The 20,482-nt window shown below is 29.2% G+C and overlaps 1 protein-coding gene across 2 annotated transcripts in view; it reads right to left on the bottom strand.

The window, feature by feature from the left end:
- Positions 1 to 20,482, bottom strand: part of LOC107450796 (cathepsin K) — a 70,224-nt gene that overhangs the window by 28,601 nt on the left and 21,141 nt on the right. The window contains exons 2-3 of one of the 2 annotated variants that reach the window (XM_087153418.1): positions 4,094 to 4,246; positions 868 to 1,032 (exon numbers count right to left, since the gene is read on the bottom strand). In XM_087153418.1, coding sequence (XP_087009544.1) covers positions 868 to 1,032; positions 4,094 to 4,246 — 318 coding nt within the window. The remainder of the gene's footprint in view (positions 1 to 867; positions 1,033 to 4,093; positions 4,247 to 20,482) is intronic. The other variant, XM_087153419.1, reaches the window with a different exon arrangement.

Here is a 20,482-nt window from a genome sequence, read left to right as displayed (position 1 = left end):
TATACATTAAATGATATATCTTGAAGTTCAGTATTTAACCTGTTGAAAATTTCATTCTCGCTGGCCTTATGCCAAACGAGCAATAAGGAAGAAATGTTGTTGTATAGTTCCTATTCAGGTAGATAAGCAATGTTAAGAAAATGGTCACCCGTCAGGCCTTAGGTTACAATTAAATTTATTAAGTTACTCGGTCAGTGTAATTTTTTAGCTACGAACTATTTTCATATTTCTTTGAAAAATTGAAACGATTTTAGCACCTAATCTGCTTTCTGAAATCTTGGCCACTAATATCATAGAGTTAACAATTTACTAAACAGTTTTAATAAGCTGTTTGCATCTTCTGAACGCAATTCAATGTTTTAGTCTCATAAATTTAAAATCGGCTTAATGTAAGTTTTTTTTTTTACCTGTATTCCAATTAGATAATAAATCGTGAAGATTCCATACATTTACAGTTACATTCCATATGAGAGAATTATTCTATTTTATTGTTATAAATGCTAGTTATCTCTTTAGCCCGAGATGTCGTAAATAGTTTCTAAACCATAGACTTTTATATTTACGGTTATTAAACTATACGGTTATAAAGCAATTAAATTCTTTAGACCCGGTTAATTAACAGTATTAGGAGTATACAGTAGCAAACCCGTTTAGTTTTGTTACCATGTTTTTTTAACCGTGTCTGTTGTAAACGGTTTTAAATCCGTAAAGGTAAAGAAATTTTCTCAACGGTAAATTTTACGGTTAATCGGATGGAGAGACTGCTGCCGTTCATTTTACTGTAATTTTAGAAAGACATTTTTAACAGTGCAGATTCTAATCATATTATAAAGCATTTAAGATTATAAAAGAAATACTTTTACTCACTTGGTCTTTAACAGGTGTAATTATACCTTTTTGTGACCAATCAATTTGCTTTGGAATTTTTTTCATGCATCTTTTATCGCAATCAATTTTTATCTTTTTAATTTTGCTATATTTTAACATATCAACGGACACACAGCCAGTGTGTTCTTCAAACTCTTCCTTGGTCTAAAACACAGAGCATATTATTTATTTTCTGGAAATTTAGACGTTAATCACATAAGCATTTAACAATTTATTATTGCACTAAACTTCCTTTCACAGTTTTTTTCTTTAAATTTAAAATGTTACTGTAGTCTTTCTTTTTTCTTCCGGGTTTCAAAGACGACTGTACGCTAATAGATATGTTGAAATAAATAAATACTCGTTAAATATAACCTATTTGCATTATTCACAACTTATTGATGAATTAATATATAATTTCATCAATTTATTGCATGTAATGCTAAATTAATACTCAACTCTATATGATACGCTAGAGCATATCTTATACGCTCTAATGGCGCATCGTAATGACATAGACACCGCAACTGTTTTTTTTTTTTTTTATTACCCTTTTTATATGGACGTAAAATGGATCTTCCCAAGGATATCTTATTTAGAGAACAGAAATTTTCGTATGCCGTCAATCGAGAATGTGTTTATGATACGTCAATGCGAACAAAAAAGGCATTTTAATGCGTTAAGGGGTCTCAGTAATGTTAAACTTCAAAATTTTCGAATTTTTGAAAAATATATATGTTAAAACACAAATATTTCTGAGCATTTTGGTACCAAAAATTTTGCGATACTCCAATTATTTCTCGAGTTATTGATGAAAAACTAATCATTAGTAAACCGAAACTATTGTACCGAAACCAATATGGCGGTTCTAGCCGCGCCCTCTTTAGTTTCGATTACATTTCATTTTAATATCTATATGCAAAGCCTTTTAACATTTTTTAAAATATTAAATGCTCATTAAGTAAAACTTCTCAACTTTCTTCATCCATTTACTTTGACCTCTATTACGACATATATTCTTGTTTGTTTACTTCGTGAAACAACAAATTTGTTTCTTCGTGCTATTATTCAAAGTTATTTCTCGAATTTCGTCAGTAAAATCATGAGTGAAGGTGAATTTAAACGTGCTTCTGGCAAGAGGCCAAAGAAAAGAAAGTTCCACGGCAATAAATATCTAAAAAAGGAAGTTAATTCCGAAACAATGAAAGTTAGTTTTGTTCAAAAAGAAGAAATGTGTAGTGCCAAAGGTAAGAAGTTACCATCATTTCGCTGCTCTTTAGAAGCAAACCGTACTAAATCATCTAAATATTTTAATGGCTACAGACTTGTTGACATCAACTTATTTTTTTCTGCGATTGCTAAAAAAACTGTTTGTTCGAAATGCAATTCGAACATTAAGATTGTTGAAAAATCTCAACTAGGACAGGGATCCACTTTTGACATAGTGTGCTCGAAATGTGATGTAACAACTTCATTTACAAGTTGTGAAATGGTTGGTAAAAAAACAAATGCACATGACATTAACCGCAGATCAGTTTTGGCTAAGCAGCGCATAGGTCATGGCCTAAATGACCTTCAAACATTTTGTTACTTTATGTCCTTACCATTTCCGATTCAACAAAATCTTATGATGCTATCAATGACAAAATTGCAGAAGTTTCTCAGGAGGTCGCTGAATTAAGCATGAATGAGGCTGCTAAGAGTGAGCAACTTTTAACATCTAGCGAGGATGAGTATACTGTCAGTGGTGACGGCATTTGGAAGACGAGAGGCCATACCTCGCTAGCTGGTGTCTGCACGGTGATTGGAGCTAGACACAGAAGTTATGGCTTCATTTTGCAAGGGCTGTGATAGTTTTCGGATAGCAGAAAGCTTTTTTTTAAGAAAGACAACAGAAATGACAAATTCTTATATGGTTTTTCCAGAAAAATTCGGAAATGGCCTATAAAACAGTTTTTTTTTCACGATTAATACAGCTGTTAATAAATAATGGATATAAATACAGCTGTTTTAAACGCATTTATATTGAGAAAAAAATTAAATTCTGAGAATTTTCGCCTTTCACTTAACGAACAATTAGGACTTTTTTTAAAAAGTTCATCATCTCCAGAAAGAAGTGTAACAAATTCCGTCGGACCTTGTGGTCTGAAAAATCTTTGAAACGAAGGCGATGTCAAAAATAGAGAAAAAGACAAATGTACAGTGCAAAACTTGTTGATTTTTATTATGTTACTACTACTGAGAAAACTAGGTACATATGAAAAGGAATATAATTATTTCCCTTATTGCGTTTCAATCCACTTTTGATCAGCTCCACTGTAAGTATTTGTCTTACTAGTTAGTGTAAAGGTAGATCATAAAATAATGGTCAATATCGGGATTAAATCGTTTCAGAATGAGTATTGCATTTTGATCCCCTATTAATTTAGTTTTAGTACCCCTCTTACAATGGATTTACATAAAGAACATATCCTGAAAATTAAAAATTTCAATTATTGCTGCTTACCTTTAAAAAGTGACTCAAATATTTTTCTATTTTTTCCACACTTTCTTAAATAAATACAAATAATGCTTGTAATATGGAAAATTTAATAGAGGCTAATGCTTTAGCACATTTTAAGAAATAATAATTAGAAATAAAAATTACCTGCGGAAATATTTCATTTTCTTCATAAAACAGGTATTTCCAAAACATTATACTTGCTACTAAGCTGACATTTAATTTGTTGAATATAATTTATAAAATAAAATTCAAATTCGACTTAAATAATGAAGAAATAATTTTTTTAAAACTATTATTTAAAATGCATGTCATTAAAAATTTTGTTTTACCAGTTAAAATTAAGTTCACTTGTTTATCATGAATTAATGCTTTTTTTCTTATGTAGTTCACGATTGCTGAGCAGAAACTTAAAGTGGGGTATAAAAAATTTGATAACCAGGAAAAAAAAATAATTTCTAATTTTTTGAAAGCTTACCATTGTTTTAGGAAGGAGGGATAATACTCTTTCAACACTTAATTTTGACAGAAATTAAAATAATTTATACAGCAACTTTTATACAATCTTTCTTTTACTGATAAACGGCATAGTTATTCCGAAGAACTTTTATAGTTAGGCTTATGATACTGAAGTCATATTCTCCTTGGTATGATGTTGACCAAAAATATGTCTTTTAGTATTTACTAACATAGCTATCAAAAATTTCAAACATTACATTAACTTACCCAGTCAGTCATATGGTTATGTGATTGTCTGTAATGATGAAGACCTTTTTTGTAATCTTTATTGTGTTTTGTTATCTCTCTCATATTCTGTTCCCATGTTTCTCTTCTAAAGCCTTCTTCTTCTTTAGAATCATACTTTTTCTTAAATTTTTTCTAAAATTAAGTTACAAAATATATCATATTTAAATTTCACTAAATTTATCTTAATTTGAATTTAAAAAATTATTGAAGAATGAGCGTAAAGTTTAATTGCACTTAAATATAAAATCCTAGCACTGCTACATACTGATCTTCTTGCTGGAACAAAATTTTTACCTTTTTGATACTAAAATACACCGAAAATTGTGCTTTTTACTTTCCATGTTTGAAAGGGAACCAACCAAAAACTACTTCGTAGAATTAATTGAACTTTTTCATTCACAAGTTATATCAACACCTTCATAGAAGAGAGAAGACACGGGTTATCATAAACGAGAATTTTTCCCCCATTGCTGTTTGATAGGCGGAACGCTGTGATATCTTTCATATATATTCATTACTGTGCAACAGGTTGTACAAATATTGAAGCAGTTTCAGAAAAGATGAAGCAGACCAGATTCAAAAATAAATGTAAACAATGATGGAAGACAGCTTTTGCGATTAAATGAAATTATTGAGGCTCAAAAAAGTGAGAATTTAACTGGAAAATTTGTCGAAATTAAGACCATTTTATATTAATTAAATGATGCTTTATCACATGACAAAAGAATTTTACGTATTTGAGCAATTACGAGCAAGCTAAAAGCTAGTTTCCTTTTCTCATTTTCGTGCCACGCCCCTTTGTTTACATTTTTACTGTCACCTCTTAATTTTTAGTCTTTTACACTTGCTAAGTATTTTGATTATTAATACTTTTGAAAAACTATTATAAAATATAACATAAATTTTTTTCTGTGGCAACGAACTATAACTACAACTTGCTTTTGCAATCGTATTTGTTTACAATCTGAATCTTAGCGTTTGCGATTTTCTCTCACGTTCTAATCTAAGTTTTTTTCAATTTTCTCACAAACAGCACTTTTCAGAGCTAAACTTTTTCTTTTATTTAAATTTATAATTAAAATAATTTTTCTTCAATTTCTAAATCTTATTTTTATATATTGATTTTTGTTTGTAAATACTTGTTGCTTTATTACTTCCAAATTCTTTTACTTCGACTATTTCTTATATTGTTTATAATTCCTATTTTCTTTTTATTCTTCATATTTGTGATTTATTTACTGATGAATTTAGTCACCTCAAGATATAGAAGGTTCGCCTTACGAAAAGAAGGAAAGTTATGATTGCTGATCTGCAAAAATGAAAAAGTGAGACTGATAATAGCCATATTTCTGATATTCCAGTGGCTGTAGAAAAACCTGAAGCAACATATGTCTTCACACATAATGCAATGTGGAGTCAACTCCTTCAGAATGTGCCATGTAAAACCTGTGGTAAAGAGTCACTGAACATTAACCAGCACCAATCCTTTTATAAATTGAAGCTGTTACGTCAAGACGGTGGTGACAACTATGGCAGTACTTTCTCAAGTGTGAGGGAAAAGTAAAGCATGTCATTTGATGTGAACAATAAACACGTGAGTGCTTTCTTATCAATTGGGAGAGGTCATGCTGCCATGGAAACTTTTTCCTCGGAGTTGAACATGCCTACCGCGGACAGAAAAACGTTCACGAAATGTCTTCGCTACCTGACCGATAAGAATGTCGAAATGAAGGAAAAAATTTTAAAAGTTTCTCGTAATACTGTGAGAGATACTCATGTGGAAATCGATTCTCCCATACACGGAGCTGAAATAATCGATATAAGTGTGTCGTTTGACGGAACTTGGCAGAAATGAGGTCACACCTAAAATTTAGGAATAGGTGTGGTTATAGATGTTCTCACCTGCCTTGCTGTTTACTTTGAAGTTCTTTCAATATATTGCAAAAACTGCACTGTAACAGAAAAGATGTTTTGTAATTTTGATGACCATCCCATGAAACTTTTTTGACACACTCTCTAGATCAATAATAAAAAAAAGACCTCGCAGAGAAATTTTTTTAAAATAGGGTGTCAGAAGATTAGTCATTTCAATGTTCCAAAATGTTCATTGAGTCCATTGTCCATGCCATCGTTCATTTTCATGTTTTTTTTTCCCTCTGAAACTTGCTTTTGTACTCTGTATGGAAATTAGTAGTAAAATGTGTAATTTTCTCCCTACAATTCGAAGAGAAATATATAAAGAGTTGAAATTAACAAATAATTTTTGAATTTAAGGAGAAATTTTACGCAAGATACTTATTTCAACTTCAAAATAAATCCACAATTTGTTTAAAATTTTGATAAATTTTCATGTTATACCATGAATTGTGTCTAATTATTTCTTTTTTTAATCCTTAATCGGTAACCCTACACATCACAATTTTATTACGTTTACTAAAAAAATAGGACTATACTCTCTGCTTTAAAAAGAAAGTTTTTTTGTAACCTAGTGGCTGGCGCAGTATAGCCATGTCTGGCTCTTGTGCCAATAAACTTTAATCAATCAATTATTTTTTTTTGTTCTTATGTTCTCGATCTAAACACAAACAATCCCTGCAAGTTACAGAAATGTAACATAATTTAAAAAAAAAAAAAAAGTGTTAAGAGTCCACTGTAGCCTTAATAATGTATTATGCAGCCGTAAAAAAAAATAATAATAATATACCAAATTTGTAGTACCTTTTTCAATACGGTTAGAATTTCTCATGAATACTGAGTTTCATTAATTTCTAAATTTAAAAACATTACCAAGATTAACTTCAAAGAAAAATTATTTAAAAATTCTTCTCCCACTACGTGTTTATAATAAAATTTCATTTTTCCTGGAAAGAAATAATATATTACATTATTTTCTCCCAGGAGATTGTACTTATTTTAAACGTTTTCATTATTATTATATTCAGCATAGAAATAAGCTAAAAGAAAGTGTTATTTGTTTATCAAATGTGTTTTAATTTAATTTACTTTTACAGATATGAGGATGTATGGGAACGAATTTTATCAGTATAATTATGGAAATTGAATAGTTATGTATGTAAAATACTTTTGTAAATTTTATGTGTAAGGAAAAAACTTGAAAATTTTATTAAAAGTAATGCATTACTTAAATAAGTGTGTTACACCTGAAGGGTGATATGAATCTCAATCAGTGAGAACTACCTTGTGAGAGAAGCAGAGCAGTGGAAAAGAGCCCTAAGACAAGTAGAAAGACTTTTTCTAGAACTGTTTTCAGGTGTGGCAACTGCGGCTGGGAGAGATTGATTGTTGAACAAAGAATGTGTGGGTGAGATTCTTTTGTAGTTTACACGAGGATTAGGAGGCTTGCCCCCCTAATTCCTGCAGAGAGAGTTTTTTGTCCTTGCCTGAATGTGGTAGGCAAGAAAATAATTTCTACTCAGGTGCAATGAATTTTCCTTGTGTTTTATATCCATATACATCGAATTGAAAGTTTAAAACCAATTTTATAGAATTGTAAAATTCTTTTCTTCAAGATGTGGTGTTTGCACCACTGTATTTAGTGTTGATTTAACGTGCTATTCCTCCAATAAATTATGAAAGTTGTCTTTAATTTTGATTCTGTCTTTCTTTCTAGAGCCATGTTATTTTTTCTAAAATATTGTCTTTCACTAGAATTCACTATTCTTTTTTAGCTTCCGCTATATATCCTTTTTTAGATCACGCGCCGGTCTTATATGCACACGTGCCGGCAGTAATTATCTTATAGCTTAATTCATTTTTCTTGATTGAATTATTTCTTTTCAGTTACCTGCTTGATTTAGGTAAGAGAGTAAGATATGTAATTTATAATACAGTGATTTATTTATCACTTAATTATTAACTCTCTTGATTTAATCCCAGCTTATTTCTTGTATCTTGGATACATCATGTGTAAACACACATGCTTCCCTTATATTTTATCTATGTTTATTTATCTCAACAAGCTATATTATGTGGTGCCGTTTTGATTTTCGAACCTGGTTTAATTTCTCAGTGAATCTTAGGATTTTGGCATTAAACTTAAATTTAATTCATGGCTGAATTCATATTTATAATCAATATTTTATTCATCATTTATTTTTCTCACTCTCTTCATTGTTTTTGTGATGTAAATAATGCTGACAATTTTTAAATAATTGTCAAGGTTTTAATTTTGTATACATTATTTATTTTAAATATGAGATCTTATGTACTTTATCGATACAATGAAAATGAATGAATACAAATATAGGAATTAATATGTCTCATACATAATTAATAAGTATCAGTTGGTTTTAATTTTTAACAGTGTATACTTATATTTAAGTAATTTGTTTTATATGTGTGTATTGTATGTAATTAAAAATTAATATGGCTAAAAATATGTATTCTCTAGCCAGCTCTTTGCAAATCTTTACCGGTACTATAGATGAAAATTTGAATTTCTTTTTGAATAATCTTGAACAAATTGCTGATTTAGAGAAGTAGGACATCAGGAAAAAAGCTTTAATCTTAAAATTAAATCTGTCAGGTAACGCGTTAAAAGTAATAAGCGAGGCTAAAATCAACCCAGATGACGAGTACAATGAATTAGTTAAACTATTGAAAGAAAAATTTTAAAAAAAAACTAACTTTGCTGATTCACAGAGTAAATTTAACTCATTGATTCAAAAACCTAATCAATCGATTAGAGATTTAATTGAGGAAGTGGATAGGACTACGAATGAATACTTGGAGATAAACAAGGATAGTAATAGTGAGACTTTAAATCTGGCTCTTAAAATGAAATCTCAAAAACTTCTGGATAGCATGAGACCCGATATTAGAGTAGAGGTGATGAAGAGAGGTGCTACTAATTTTCAAAAAATAGGTAAAATTGCAAAGGATGTTGAAAATGCTCTAAATTTAAATGATCATCATCTTAATAATCTGACAAAATCGACTGAAATAGAGTTGATGCTCAAAAGCCAAATTGAAAGTAATAAGAGAATTGAGGAATTAACAAAAAAAATTGAGAATTTATCTAATGTAAAAGCTGTAAATAATATTGCTCAATCAAATGCATCTAACTCACAGAGTATTTCTTGTCACATTTGTTGCAAAAGACACCTTACGACTGACTGTTGGTATTACCCAACCAATGTAAATAGAAATAATAACAGGAAGTTTAAACCGTATGATAGAACAAATTTTCGAAGAGGATTTGGTAGAAATTTTAGGAATAGGGGCAATCATAGTAATAATAACAGACGAGGTAATTTAAACTAGTCAATGGTTCTTGTAGTAATTGGAAGAAATTAATGTCTGCAAGAACCAATTCTAATTCTAATGTTAATGTATTAATTGATCAAAAAAAAATTTGTAAACAAAACACAAATAAGCAAAATTCAAATCAAAATTTTTGTAACAAAAAAAATAAAGGTAAAAGAGATGCTGAAAGTCAATGTGAAAATTATAATTTTAATGTTAATCAAAATAAAGATAATTCAGAACAAAATCAAATAATAAATGAACAGATTAGTAACAGTAATCAAGTGAATAGAAAGAAGGAAGAATTAATGATAAATTGTGATAAAGAAAATAATGAGGAAATTAATATACCTAATAAGCATTTAATGACCTGTAATGATGAAAAGAATACGGACTCTCTTCCTATCATAATTTTAAAATTTAATGATTTATCTATACCTGCTTTATTGGACACTGGTGCAAATCTCAGTCTAATTGATCCCTCAACTGTAAATACAATAAAAGAAAAAACTAAAGTCAACTACTTATCTAGATCTGTTCGAATACACACATTGGACAATAATACTGTACCATACATGACAGCTATATCTTCCAAATTTAAAATTAACTCTAAATGGTTTAATAATACATTTTTTGTGACTCAAAATTCTTGGCGTTACAAATATAAGATTATATTGGGATATGATTTTATCCAACATAATAAAATTATCTTGGACATACCCAATAAAAAGTTGATCATGGGACACGAATCTTTTGATTTTTTTGAAGATACTCCTTGTGTTATAAATAATATTATTAATAATGTACAAATCACTAAAGATATATTTGCTTATGCACCTGAGAAGATCATTATTGAACCTAATGTTCAAACATTAATAAAACTTAGTTTATCTCAGGGTATTGAAAATTGTAAACAAATCTTATTTCATCCAAATGTAAATAAGCTTAAATATACTATTCAGGAATCTATTAATGTAGTTAATGATAAAGACTTTGCAACTATTATTGAGAATAATACTGATAGAAAAATAATTGTAAACAAAGGTACTAAAATTGGAAAAGTATACAAAATTAAAGATGAGGATATAATTAGACCTACTGAAAGGAAACAACTCCAAATTAATAATTTAAACTTGGAAGAAATTCATGAACTAAGAAAAAAAGAAATTCAGGCTAATGATTTTGATGTAAAACATTTAAATGATGAAGATGCAAATAAGATACTTAAAATTTTAATGAATAATTCTGAGGTGTTTTCTAAATCTTATGCTACTTTAGGTTCCACGAATGCAGTGGTACCTGAATTTAAATTGTTACATCAATTTCCCATTCTAACTAAACCGTATCCCATTCCCAACATTGCCAAAAGTTTTGCTAAAAGGGAAATTCAAAATTTATTAGATTCAGGCATAATTGAACCATCATCTTCGAGCTACTGCTTTCCTGTAATTTTTGTAAAAAAGAAACCTTATGTAAATGACCCTAATGTTCAAAAATTTCGCATGGTAATTGATTATCGTTTATTGAACTCTGTAACTGAGACATTTAAAATCTGCTTACCTAAGATTAATAACATCTTACATAGTATTTCTGGTAAAGCTCTATATACTGTTCTGGATTTAAAAAGTGCATTCTTTCAATTGCAACTGCAAGATATGTCTTAACTTGCATTTTGTTGTGAGATTGGTAACTTTCAACCTACTCGATTACCATTTGGTTCCCGAAACAGTACATCCTATTTTCATAATCTTATATCTAAGTGCTTAGATGACATTAAAGGATCCAATGTTCAATTTTTTCTAGATGACATTGTAATTGCTGCTAATTCCATAGAGGAAATGATAGAATTTAGTAAAAGTTTTTGATAGACTAAAAAAATTCAACTTAACGTTAGATCCAGCTAAAATTCAGATATGCAAATCTGAAATTACATATTTAATTTTTAATCTTAATGCTAATGGTTTTTCACCAGCTCCTGATAATGTAAAAAAAATAGTTAACTTTCCTGTACCGAAAGATGTTAAACAGGTCCAAACATTTTTGGGCATGGTTAATTACTTTAGGCATTTAATTTATAACTTTTCTGAGATTGTTAAACCCATTGTAAACCTAACTAAGAAAAATGTTGAGTATAATTGGAGTAAAGAATGTCAAACAGCTTTTGAATTCATATCAGAGCAGTTATTACTTAAACCTACTATCAAAAATATAATTGAAGATGAAAAATTCTATCTTGTAACTGATGCTTCTAATAGTTCATTATGTGGCATTTTAATGAAAAAGATCAATAATAAATTTGTACCTATTGAATTTTACTCCAGACAATTAACTTATGCAGAATCAAAATACCCATCCATTAGGCGAGAGCTTTTAGCTATTGTTGATTCAGTCAAACACTTTCATCATTTTATGGAATTTCATCATTTTCACATTTTATGGAAAAGAATTCATAATTTTAACTGATGCTAAGGCATTAACATTTCATATTAAGTTGGAAAAACAACCCGAAATTGTAAGCAGGTGGTTAATGTATCTTGAGGAATTCAATTATCAAATTAAACATATAGAGGGCTTAAAAAATCCTGCTGATTATCTTTCTCGAGTGCCCATTACTAAAACTGTAGTGAATAATCTTAATATATTTGAGGTAAATGATAATCTTAAAATTGAGAATATAATTAAATGTCAACAAAATTGTAAAAAGACTAAGGAAATTTTAGAAAAACTTAAAATCAATGATAAATTCACAACTAAAAATTTTTTTTTGAATGATAGTGGTGTACTCATGATAAGAATTAAACCTCCTAAGCATCCTCATAAAACTATTAATAGGATATTTGTACCCATATCTCTTAGAGGTGAAATACTTAAAGCAGCTCATGCCTAGGGTGACCAGACGTCCCCGATTTCCGGGGATTGTCCCCGGTCGGTTTGCGTCCCCGGTTATAAAATTTGAAAAATTTTGTGTAAAATATTTGATAAAAATATGTTATATGTAATTTTTCATACGAATTAATGTAAGCATTGAAAATTAAATGTAAACTAGTTTTTACGAACACACTATAACTTATGCTACAGAAATTTTGGAACAAATAACTTTAATATCTAGTTATGTTTACATTTTTACTAGGCTGTACGCCAGACATGTTTATAAAAGAAAAGAAGTTTAAAACAAGACGTAACATGAATATTAGTTGCTGCTTTTAAAACAATTAATATCTTGGGTTACATAAACTGCCAATATTAGCTAATTTCCACTAAAAACAACAACAATTACTACGTTTCCGTTTTATTTTAGAAAAATAACTAAAACATTTTATAATCAGGTAAACATTTTATAAATATCTAACCAATAAAGTATAAAACCATTATTTATGAAACTGTTATTATTATCGCTTACGACTAATTAATTTTTAAAATTCTAATTATTCTACATTTTGAAAACCTCATAATTTGTTATCGTAATATATATTTAGAAAAATATTTTTATTTCTTTAAAATATATGTCAATATGGCAACAGAAACAAAAAAAAGAAAATGCCATTATTTGGAAGATTGGAAAAACGAGTTTCCATTTATTGAACCGAATCCTGATAATTCTTCCAAAGTAAAATGTACAATATGTGGAGCAACGTTTTCAGTTGGAAGTGGAGGACGAACAGCTATGGCAGATCACATTCTTACAATTAAACACAAAGAAGCTTTGGCAGCAAAAACAAAAACGAAATCCGTCAAACAGTTTTTTCGTAAGCTGGAACCATCCAAAGAAGAGTTTGACTTAGCAACATATGAAGGAACGCTTGCATTTCATACCATTCGTCACAACCAATCGTTTCGTAGCATGAACTGTACTTCAAATTTACAGAAGAAATTTGTAGACAAGAAATTTTCTTGTGCCCGAACAAAATGCGAAGCTATCGCTGTCAATGTTTTTTCTCCGTGGGCATTTCTTGAATTGAAGAAAGATTTACAGTCTGCTCAATTTGTAACAATATCTTACGATACTTCCAATCACAATCATGTAAAATTACTTCCTATTTTAGTGCGGTATTTTCAGTGGGACTGTGCTAAAGATCCAATTAATAATAAACTTGTTTCACTAAACGAAATTAAAGGAGAAACTGCTAAGATTTCTGCGGATGATACTAACACTAATTTTGGAGGATTGTTAAGAAGAGGAACAGAAAATGTTCATACTAAACTTCAAACTGAGTTAGGAAGAGATATTTTTGGTTTTGGGTGTAATGCGCATATTATACATAATGGTGCTAAAACTGCTTTTGATTGTTTGCCTGTAGATATTGAAGTTATGGTATCTAAACTTTTTAGTTATTTTGAAATTTGCACAGTCCGAATTGAAAGACTGAACGAATTTTGTGAGTATGCTGACCAAGAATATCATCAAATTTTAGGACACATTCATGCTAGGTGGTTGACATTACTTCCTGCTGTAGAAAGAATTCCTAAAATTTATTCATCTCTTAAAGAATTTATGATGTCTGAAAAAAAGTGCCCCAAAATCTTGAAGAATTATTTTGAGAGTGAAACAACCGAGTTATGGTTGTTTTTTGCGCATTCGCATGCTGCAATTTTTAATCAAAGCATCTTGAAAATTGAAAGCGATGACAAATGTGTTATTGAATCTGGAGCGGTTGTCAAGGATTTGATATTTAAATTGAAAGCACGAAAGAATGCCAAATTTGTTCCACTTGTTGTAAAACCTGAATTGACTAAATTGATTGCTGAGAATATCATTACTGAAGATTCTTATTTAGAAACGTCGAAAGAATTCTATGAAGCTGCGATTTCATATTTAGAAGCTTGGAACGATAACAACGATGATATGTCTGATTTGAAGTGCCTTCTTTTAGATTGTAAGCCTTCACGGTCTGAATTCGACGAGGCAGTTCTATCTCTCTCTTCAAAATGTGCAATTTTGAATGTTAATTCCGACGATTTATTTGACGAGTTCACTTATCTTGAAGGTTATTTGGATTTAAAAGACGATAAATGGTACCAATCCGTACACATAACAGACAAATGGCGTGAAATAAACAATTATTTTCAAAAAAACTATATACCATTTACAAATATCAAAAGAATTGTTGAGCTTGCAATGTGCTGGCCAAGCAGCAATGGGCCTGTAGAACGGTTATTTTAGCGCATAAATAACTATTGGACTTAAGAAAAATCGCGAATGGATGTGAATACAGTGAAAGCGATTTTATCTGTACTGATTAATTTTGATTTTTCATGTGACATATTTTCTCAATTACTCGAAAAAAATCCTGAAATTTTAAAGAAGATTCATTTTTTAGAAAAATACGGTGTTTAGAAATAGTATAATTTTAAAAGCAATACAATTGTTTTGTTAACAGATTTTAAAATTGTCTAAAAATGTTATGATCGCGACTTTAACGATATAATTTATAGACTAAATTATAAAAAAAATGTAAACCAGAAAAAAAAATACTTTTTAAGATAAATGATCAAATTTTTTTTCCAATTTTTTCTGTCGATAAAATTGGGGGGGGGGGGGGTAGAGATGAGTGTCCCCGGAATTGCCCGAAAAAATCTGGTCACCCTACTCATGCCACCCATTTTGGTATTTTTAAAACATACAATTTAATGAAGAGAAATTATTCTTGGTATGGTATGTTAGCTGATACTCAAAATTTTATTGAGGCATGTGATGCTTGTCTTGCAAATAAACCTAAAGCAAACAATACAGAAACAAAATTTATTGAAAAAAGTAATCTCAGTGTTGGACAAATCTTGTCTATTGATGTTGTTGGAAAACTACCTAGGTCCCTTGACAACAAAAATTTCATATTGACTATCATTGACAATTATTCTCGATATTTAGAAGCTATACTCTTAACCAATGTAAAATCATCTAATATAATTTCTTGTTTAAATAATTATTTTTCTAAATTTGGATTAGCTCAGGGAATCATTAGTGATAATGGTACCAATTTTACTTCTAATGAGTTTAAAATTTTTTTGAAAACCTTAAATATTGAGCATAGAAAGACTTCATTTTATTACCCAAAATCCAATGGATTAGTGGAAAGATCTCACAGAATTTTAAAAGAAGCAATTGCTTCAATGTGTAACAATACTTGGGAATGGACTGAAAAGTTGTTGTTTTTCAAACTGCACTATAATAATTCAGTGAATGTGGTCACAGGATATACTCCTGCGGAATTATTTTTTGGTAGAAACCTAAACCTGCCATTAAATGTAAATGTTAATGTTGTAAATGAAGACACCCCTTCCAATTACATCAAAAAATTAAAAGAACATATATCAGAAACTAGAGAAATTGTAAGTCTAAATGAGAATAAGTATTTCGAACAACATAAGAAATATATTAAGGGTAGACCTACTCCTAAATTTGAATGTGACGACACAATTTATTTAAAAATAAATTCTAGTGTTAACTCTCTTGAACCCAAATATGAAGGTCCATTTAGGATAACAAAAAAGTTTAGAAATAACAATTACTTAATTCACATCAAGGATGGACAAAGAGACATGTTCAAAAAATTCCATGTAAGCAAGCTTTTCAAAAAGGAAGTGCTAAGAAATAATTTGGAAGATGATATAAATAGAGAAGAACATGACATTAGCATTGAATACTAATGTGTAAAAGTGAATTAAGAAGAGTAGTTTAGACTTATTAAATGTTAATGATTAGTTGATTTTGATGATTACAACTTGCAATTTAAATTTATAAAACTCAAATGGATAAATTTTTTAAACTTGAAATTGTGATGTTTTTTGAATAGCATTTTTTTTTAAATTTTAGTGGCCATAAAATTGTATTTAGTGCTATGTGGCTGGTCCAAATTTCACTGAATAGAGAATAATCCTGTTCAAAAATATTTCTTAAATTCTTTCATGGTTATTTTCTTATAGCCATATTCAATTTTATATCCATTTATTAGTGTTTTATCTATCCCTGTGATAGCAAATTCTTTTGTAATTATGGTGTCAACTACATTTATTTAATATCCTGCTATGTAAATCTTAGAAAAAGAGAGTATATATATAAAAAAAATGTTATAATGAAGGGAAATGAAACAACTTATAGATAATGATGTAAAAGAGTTCTTTAAATTTTTGTTAACACACTGTGCAGCAACAACTAACAATAGATTTTCCATTATTCTCTGGTAGTGAATATATTTTGAAGTGTATATATATTTTTTTTAAAGAGAGTGAGAGAAATAAATAATAATTTTTTTTTATATAAAAGACAGAAGCAACTTACAATGAATGTATATGTGTATATTTATTCCAGAAATATTATAACTTGTTGAAACATTGGTTGACAAGTATTTTGAGGTTAGATGTTTACTTTAATGTATTATAAATTACTCCAGATTTCAACTTATATCTATTATTGGAAGAACACAATTTTTTTTTTAACTTTTTTTTTCTTCTAAGAAGGAGAAATGTTACACCTGAAAGGTGACATGAATTTCGATCAGTGAGAACTGCCTTTAACTTGAATCTCAATCAGTGAGAACTACCTTGTGAGAGAAGCAGAGCAGTGGAAAAGAGCCCTAAGACAAGTAGAAAGACTTTTTCTAGAACTGTTTTCAGGTGTGGCAACTGCGGCTGGGAGAGATTGATTGTTGAACAAAGAATGTGTGGGTGAGATTCTTTTGTAGTTTTCACGAGGATTAGGGGGCTTGCCCCCCTAATTCCTGCAGAGAGAGTTTTTTGTCCTTGCCTGAATGTGGTAGGCAAGAAAATAATTTCTACTCAGGTGCAATGAATTTTCCTTGTGTTTTATATCCATATACATCGAATTGAAAGTTTAAAACCAATTTTATAGAATTGTAAAATTCTTTTCTTCAAGATGTGGTAAGTGTTTTTAATTTACATAATTGTCTTTACTTAACAAAATTATCACATTTTGTAATTTGTACATATATATTATAAATTAATATTAAGTGGAGATATTAAGCCATATATATACAGAAAAAGAAAGGAATAATTTACGATTTTTAAAGCTATTTTAAGAAGTTAGAAATATATATATGTATAATAGAATGTCTAATACGAAACATTTTACATTAAATCATAAGCCTAAAATAGATTTCTCTCATTAATTTTAAGACGTAAAAATCGTTCGTTCACAAAGAGCCATAAAAAGTCAAGATTCCAATTAAAAAATTTTTTTCTGAAGTTAATATGTAATAATTCTTAGAAAAGTACTCATAAAAGAAATCAGAAAAATTCTGAACAGTGTCATGTTTTGGAACAGATCAGAATCTCTAAATTTTCCCGTTTGATTAAGTTAAGGATATTCTTGCAACCAATTCATTTCCTTTCAGTATGCCTTGTTAAGTAGCAGGAGCCATCGAAAATGTGAGAGTTTTTCATATCATCATTGCAATTTATGGAAAAATCCAACGAAAGTTATTTAATAAGATGCCTATATATTTAATTATATTGGATCAGGATAGATTTTTTTTTGTTTGTTTGCCCATTATTAAAAGCCATTACGAAAATCCATCATAATATGTTTGGTTTGCTATGTTGGCACATTATAAAAATCCATCACTATGGTAACCAATGGTATGGTATGCTTTGTTGGCCCAACATAACAGTCGATCATACCATATTGGATATGTTATGTTGGAACATTATAAAAATCCACCATACTATGATGAGAATGCTATGTTTGCCCATCATAAAAATCCATCTTTCCATGGTAGGAATATCTGCACTGGCCCATCATAAAAGTCCATCATGACCTGATGGGAATACTATACTGGCCCATCATAAAAATCCATGATGGGAATGCCAACTTGAAAAGTCGCGAATTCCTATCTTGGGATGTTGGTAAAGTTTAATGGTCCCATCAAGTTGTATGATGGTTTTTGATGGAAATTCAAGTTATTAACCATCATGTTTATGTTGCTAAATCAATGGAAAATAATCTTGATGTTCTATCTAGAAACACCATTAAGTAGCTTTTTAATAAGTGAAAACAAAACTTAAATAATACTTCTATCATAACCATCATAGTAAGTTGGGTAATCTATGATGGCCCATTATAAAAAAACATACTATGTTGGGTATTCTATGCTGGCCCATTAAAAAAAACCATCATATTATGTTGGATTATATACTATTATTGGAAGTTATATGTTGGCCCTAATTAAAAACCATCATTCTATGTTGGGTATTCTATGATGGCCCATTAAAAGAAACCATTATGTTTTATTGGGTACCAATTATAAAAATTTGCCACACTATGTTGACTATGCTATGCTGGCAAAACAGGAAAATTCCTAGCTCGGGTTGTTGGACAGATTTGTCACCATAGCTTTTCCAACTATGCTGTTGTACTTTGATGGTCAGCTAGCAAGTTATGTTTGTTTCTGTTAAGCAAATTTGACTGCTGCATACTTTATAACCTTATGTACAAACAGGCATGTGTCACTTTGAATATTACATGCACGATCAATTAGTAATTTAGTCAATGTAATAATTTATCAGTATTACATTACAGTTAACATTGCATATGGTGCTGACATTAACTTCTGTAATGTATAATATGCACATTGTAAAGAAAATAAACGCACAGACATAACCACAAAATAAATTTTTATTCTACAGAACAAGAAAGAGTTCATGAGGGAAATCTAGCATTTCAACATTTCAAGTTAATTTTATTTCTGCAAAATTTTATAAATTAACATTTATGTAAATATTTTTATTCTTAAAACTATTTTGACAGTGAAACATTATGTTTGTCAACAGTCTGATTGCATAAATTAAACTAGACATACTTTTCATAACAATCGCCCAGCAAAGAGAGGTTTTTGAGAATAAAAATAAAAGCTGAAGAAAAAAATGTTTATATAAACAAGAACAATTCTTTTGTAAAAATTGTTATTTAAGATTTAGTGGATAAATGAAGCTGTACAAATAATCCATCTTGGCTAAATAATATATTCAGGAAAAGAAAAATAAAGAAATTACACACTACACACAGCGATACATTTCATCGATATTTCAAACTAAAAAGAACGACAACAAAGCAATACTGTGGCCAAAGCACACAGATAAACTATGTGTTGCCACTGGACATTAGTTACATTTACAAAAATAATATATACATGGGAAATATAATAATACACGTAATAAATAATTACAACAAAATTACATAGCTGATTATTTCACAAGAAATAATTATCTACTCAATTGAAAAGCTTATCTTCTATATGCATTCCACAAAATTTAAATGCTAGTAAATAAATAATAAAACACATAAATAAACCTGAGTTTTTTTTATGCAATTTAACAATTTTAAACCATTTTTTTAAAGATTTTGTAAATTTATTTTTAAATACTGGAATATATGATTTTATCATACCTAGGAATACCAGACAGCAATCACTATCACTCATTTAAAATATTTGATCATTTTAAATAGTTGTTTGTAACTCTTTTTAAGTTAAATTGATTTATTTCAAAATAATTAATATCAGAAAGGAGAGGCGAAAGATAAACGCCACCACTCAGGTCAACCCCAGCTGTGACGCAATTGTGACTGTAATTCACGAAAAGTTTGTTCAAGATTAAAATAAGTGAGAGAAAAAAACGGAGATATTCGAGAAAACCCCGGAGGAGAAAGTAAGTTGTAAGAAACCAGAGGATTGGTACGTCTGAAAACTATAATTATATTACTAAGACAACAGACAAACTCTCATTTTTCTATAACTATACTAAAAAGGAAACTTATTTTTATTCATTGCATCTGCATTGAGCAAAAATAAAAAGTGATTTTTAGAAAAATATTAAATTACTATGTAAATTAAAATTGAGTGCTATTTTTCTACATGTACTAAAAAGATAAAATTATTAATGAATTATAATACATTATTATCAAAGATTAAGTTGCTTTTAATATTGATATGCTTTTCAAATTAAATTTTTAAAAAAAACTTAATTAATCAGAGCTTTTTCCAGATTTGATAATAAAAATGGCATAAATTTCTTTCGTTGTTAATAAATGTATTCACATCTCTGATAAATACAGATACTTTTTATGAAAAATCATTTTAAAAATATAAATAA

Source organism: Parasteatoda tepidariorum, chromosome 10, assembly GCF_982258835.1.
Source record: "Parasteatoda tepidariorum strain Cologne lab strain chromosome 10, Ptep-v5.0, whole genome shotgun sequence".
Classification (NCBI taxonomy): Eukaryota; Metazoa; Arthropoda; class Arachnida; order Araneae; family Theridiidae; genus Parasteatoda; species Parasteatoda tepidariorum.
The sequence above is the reverse complement of the archived record's forward strand: the minus strand, read 5'-3'. Positions and strand labels throughout refer to the sequence as shown.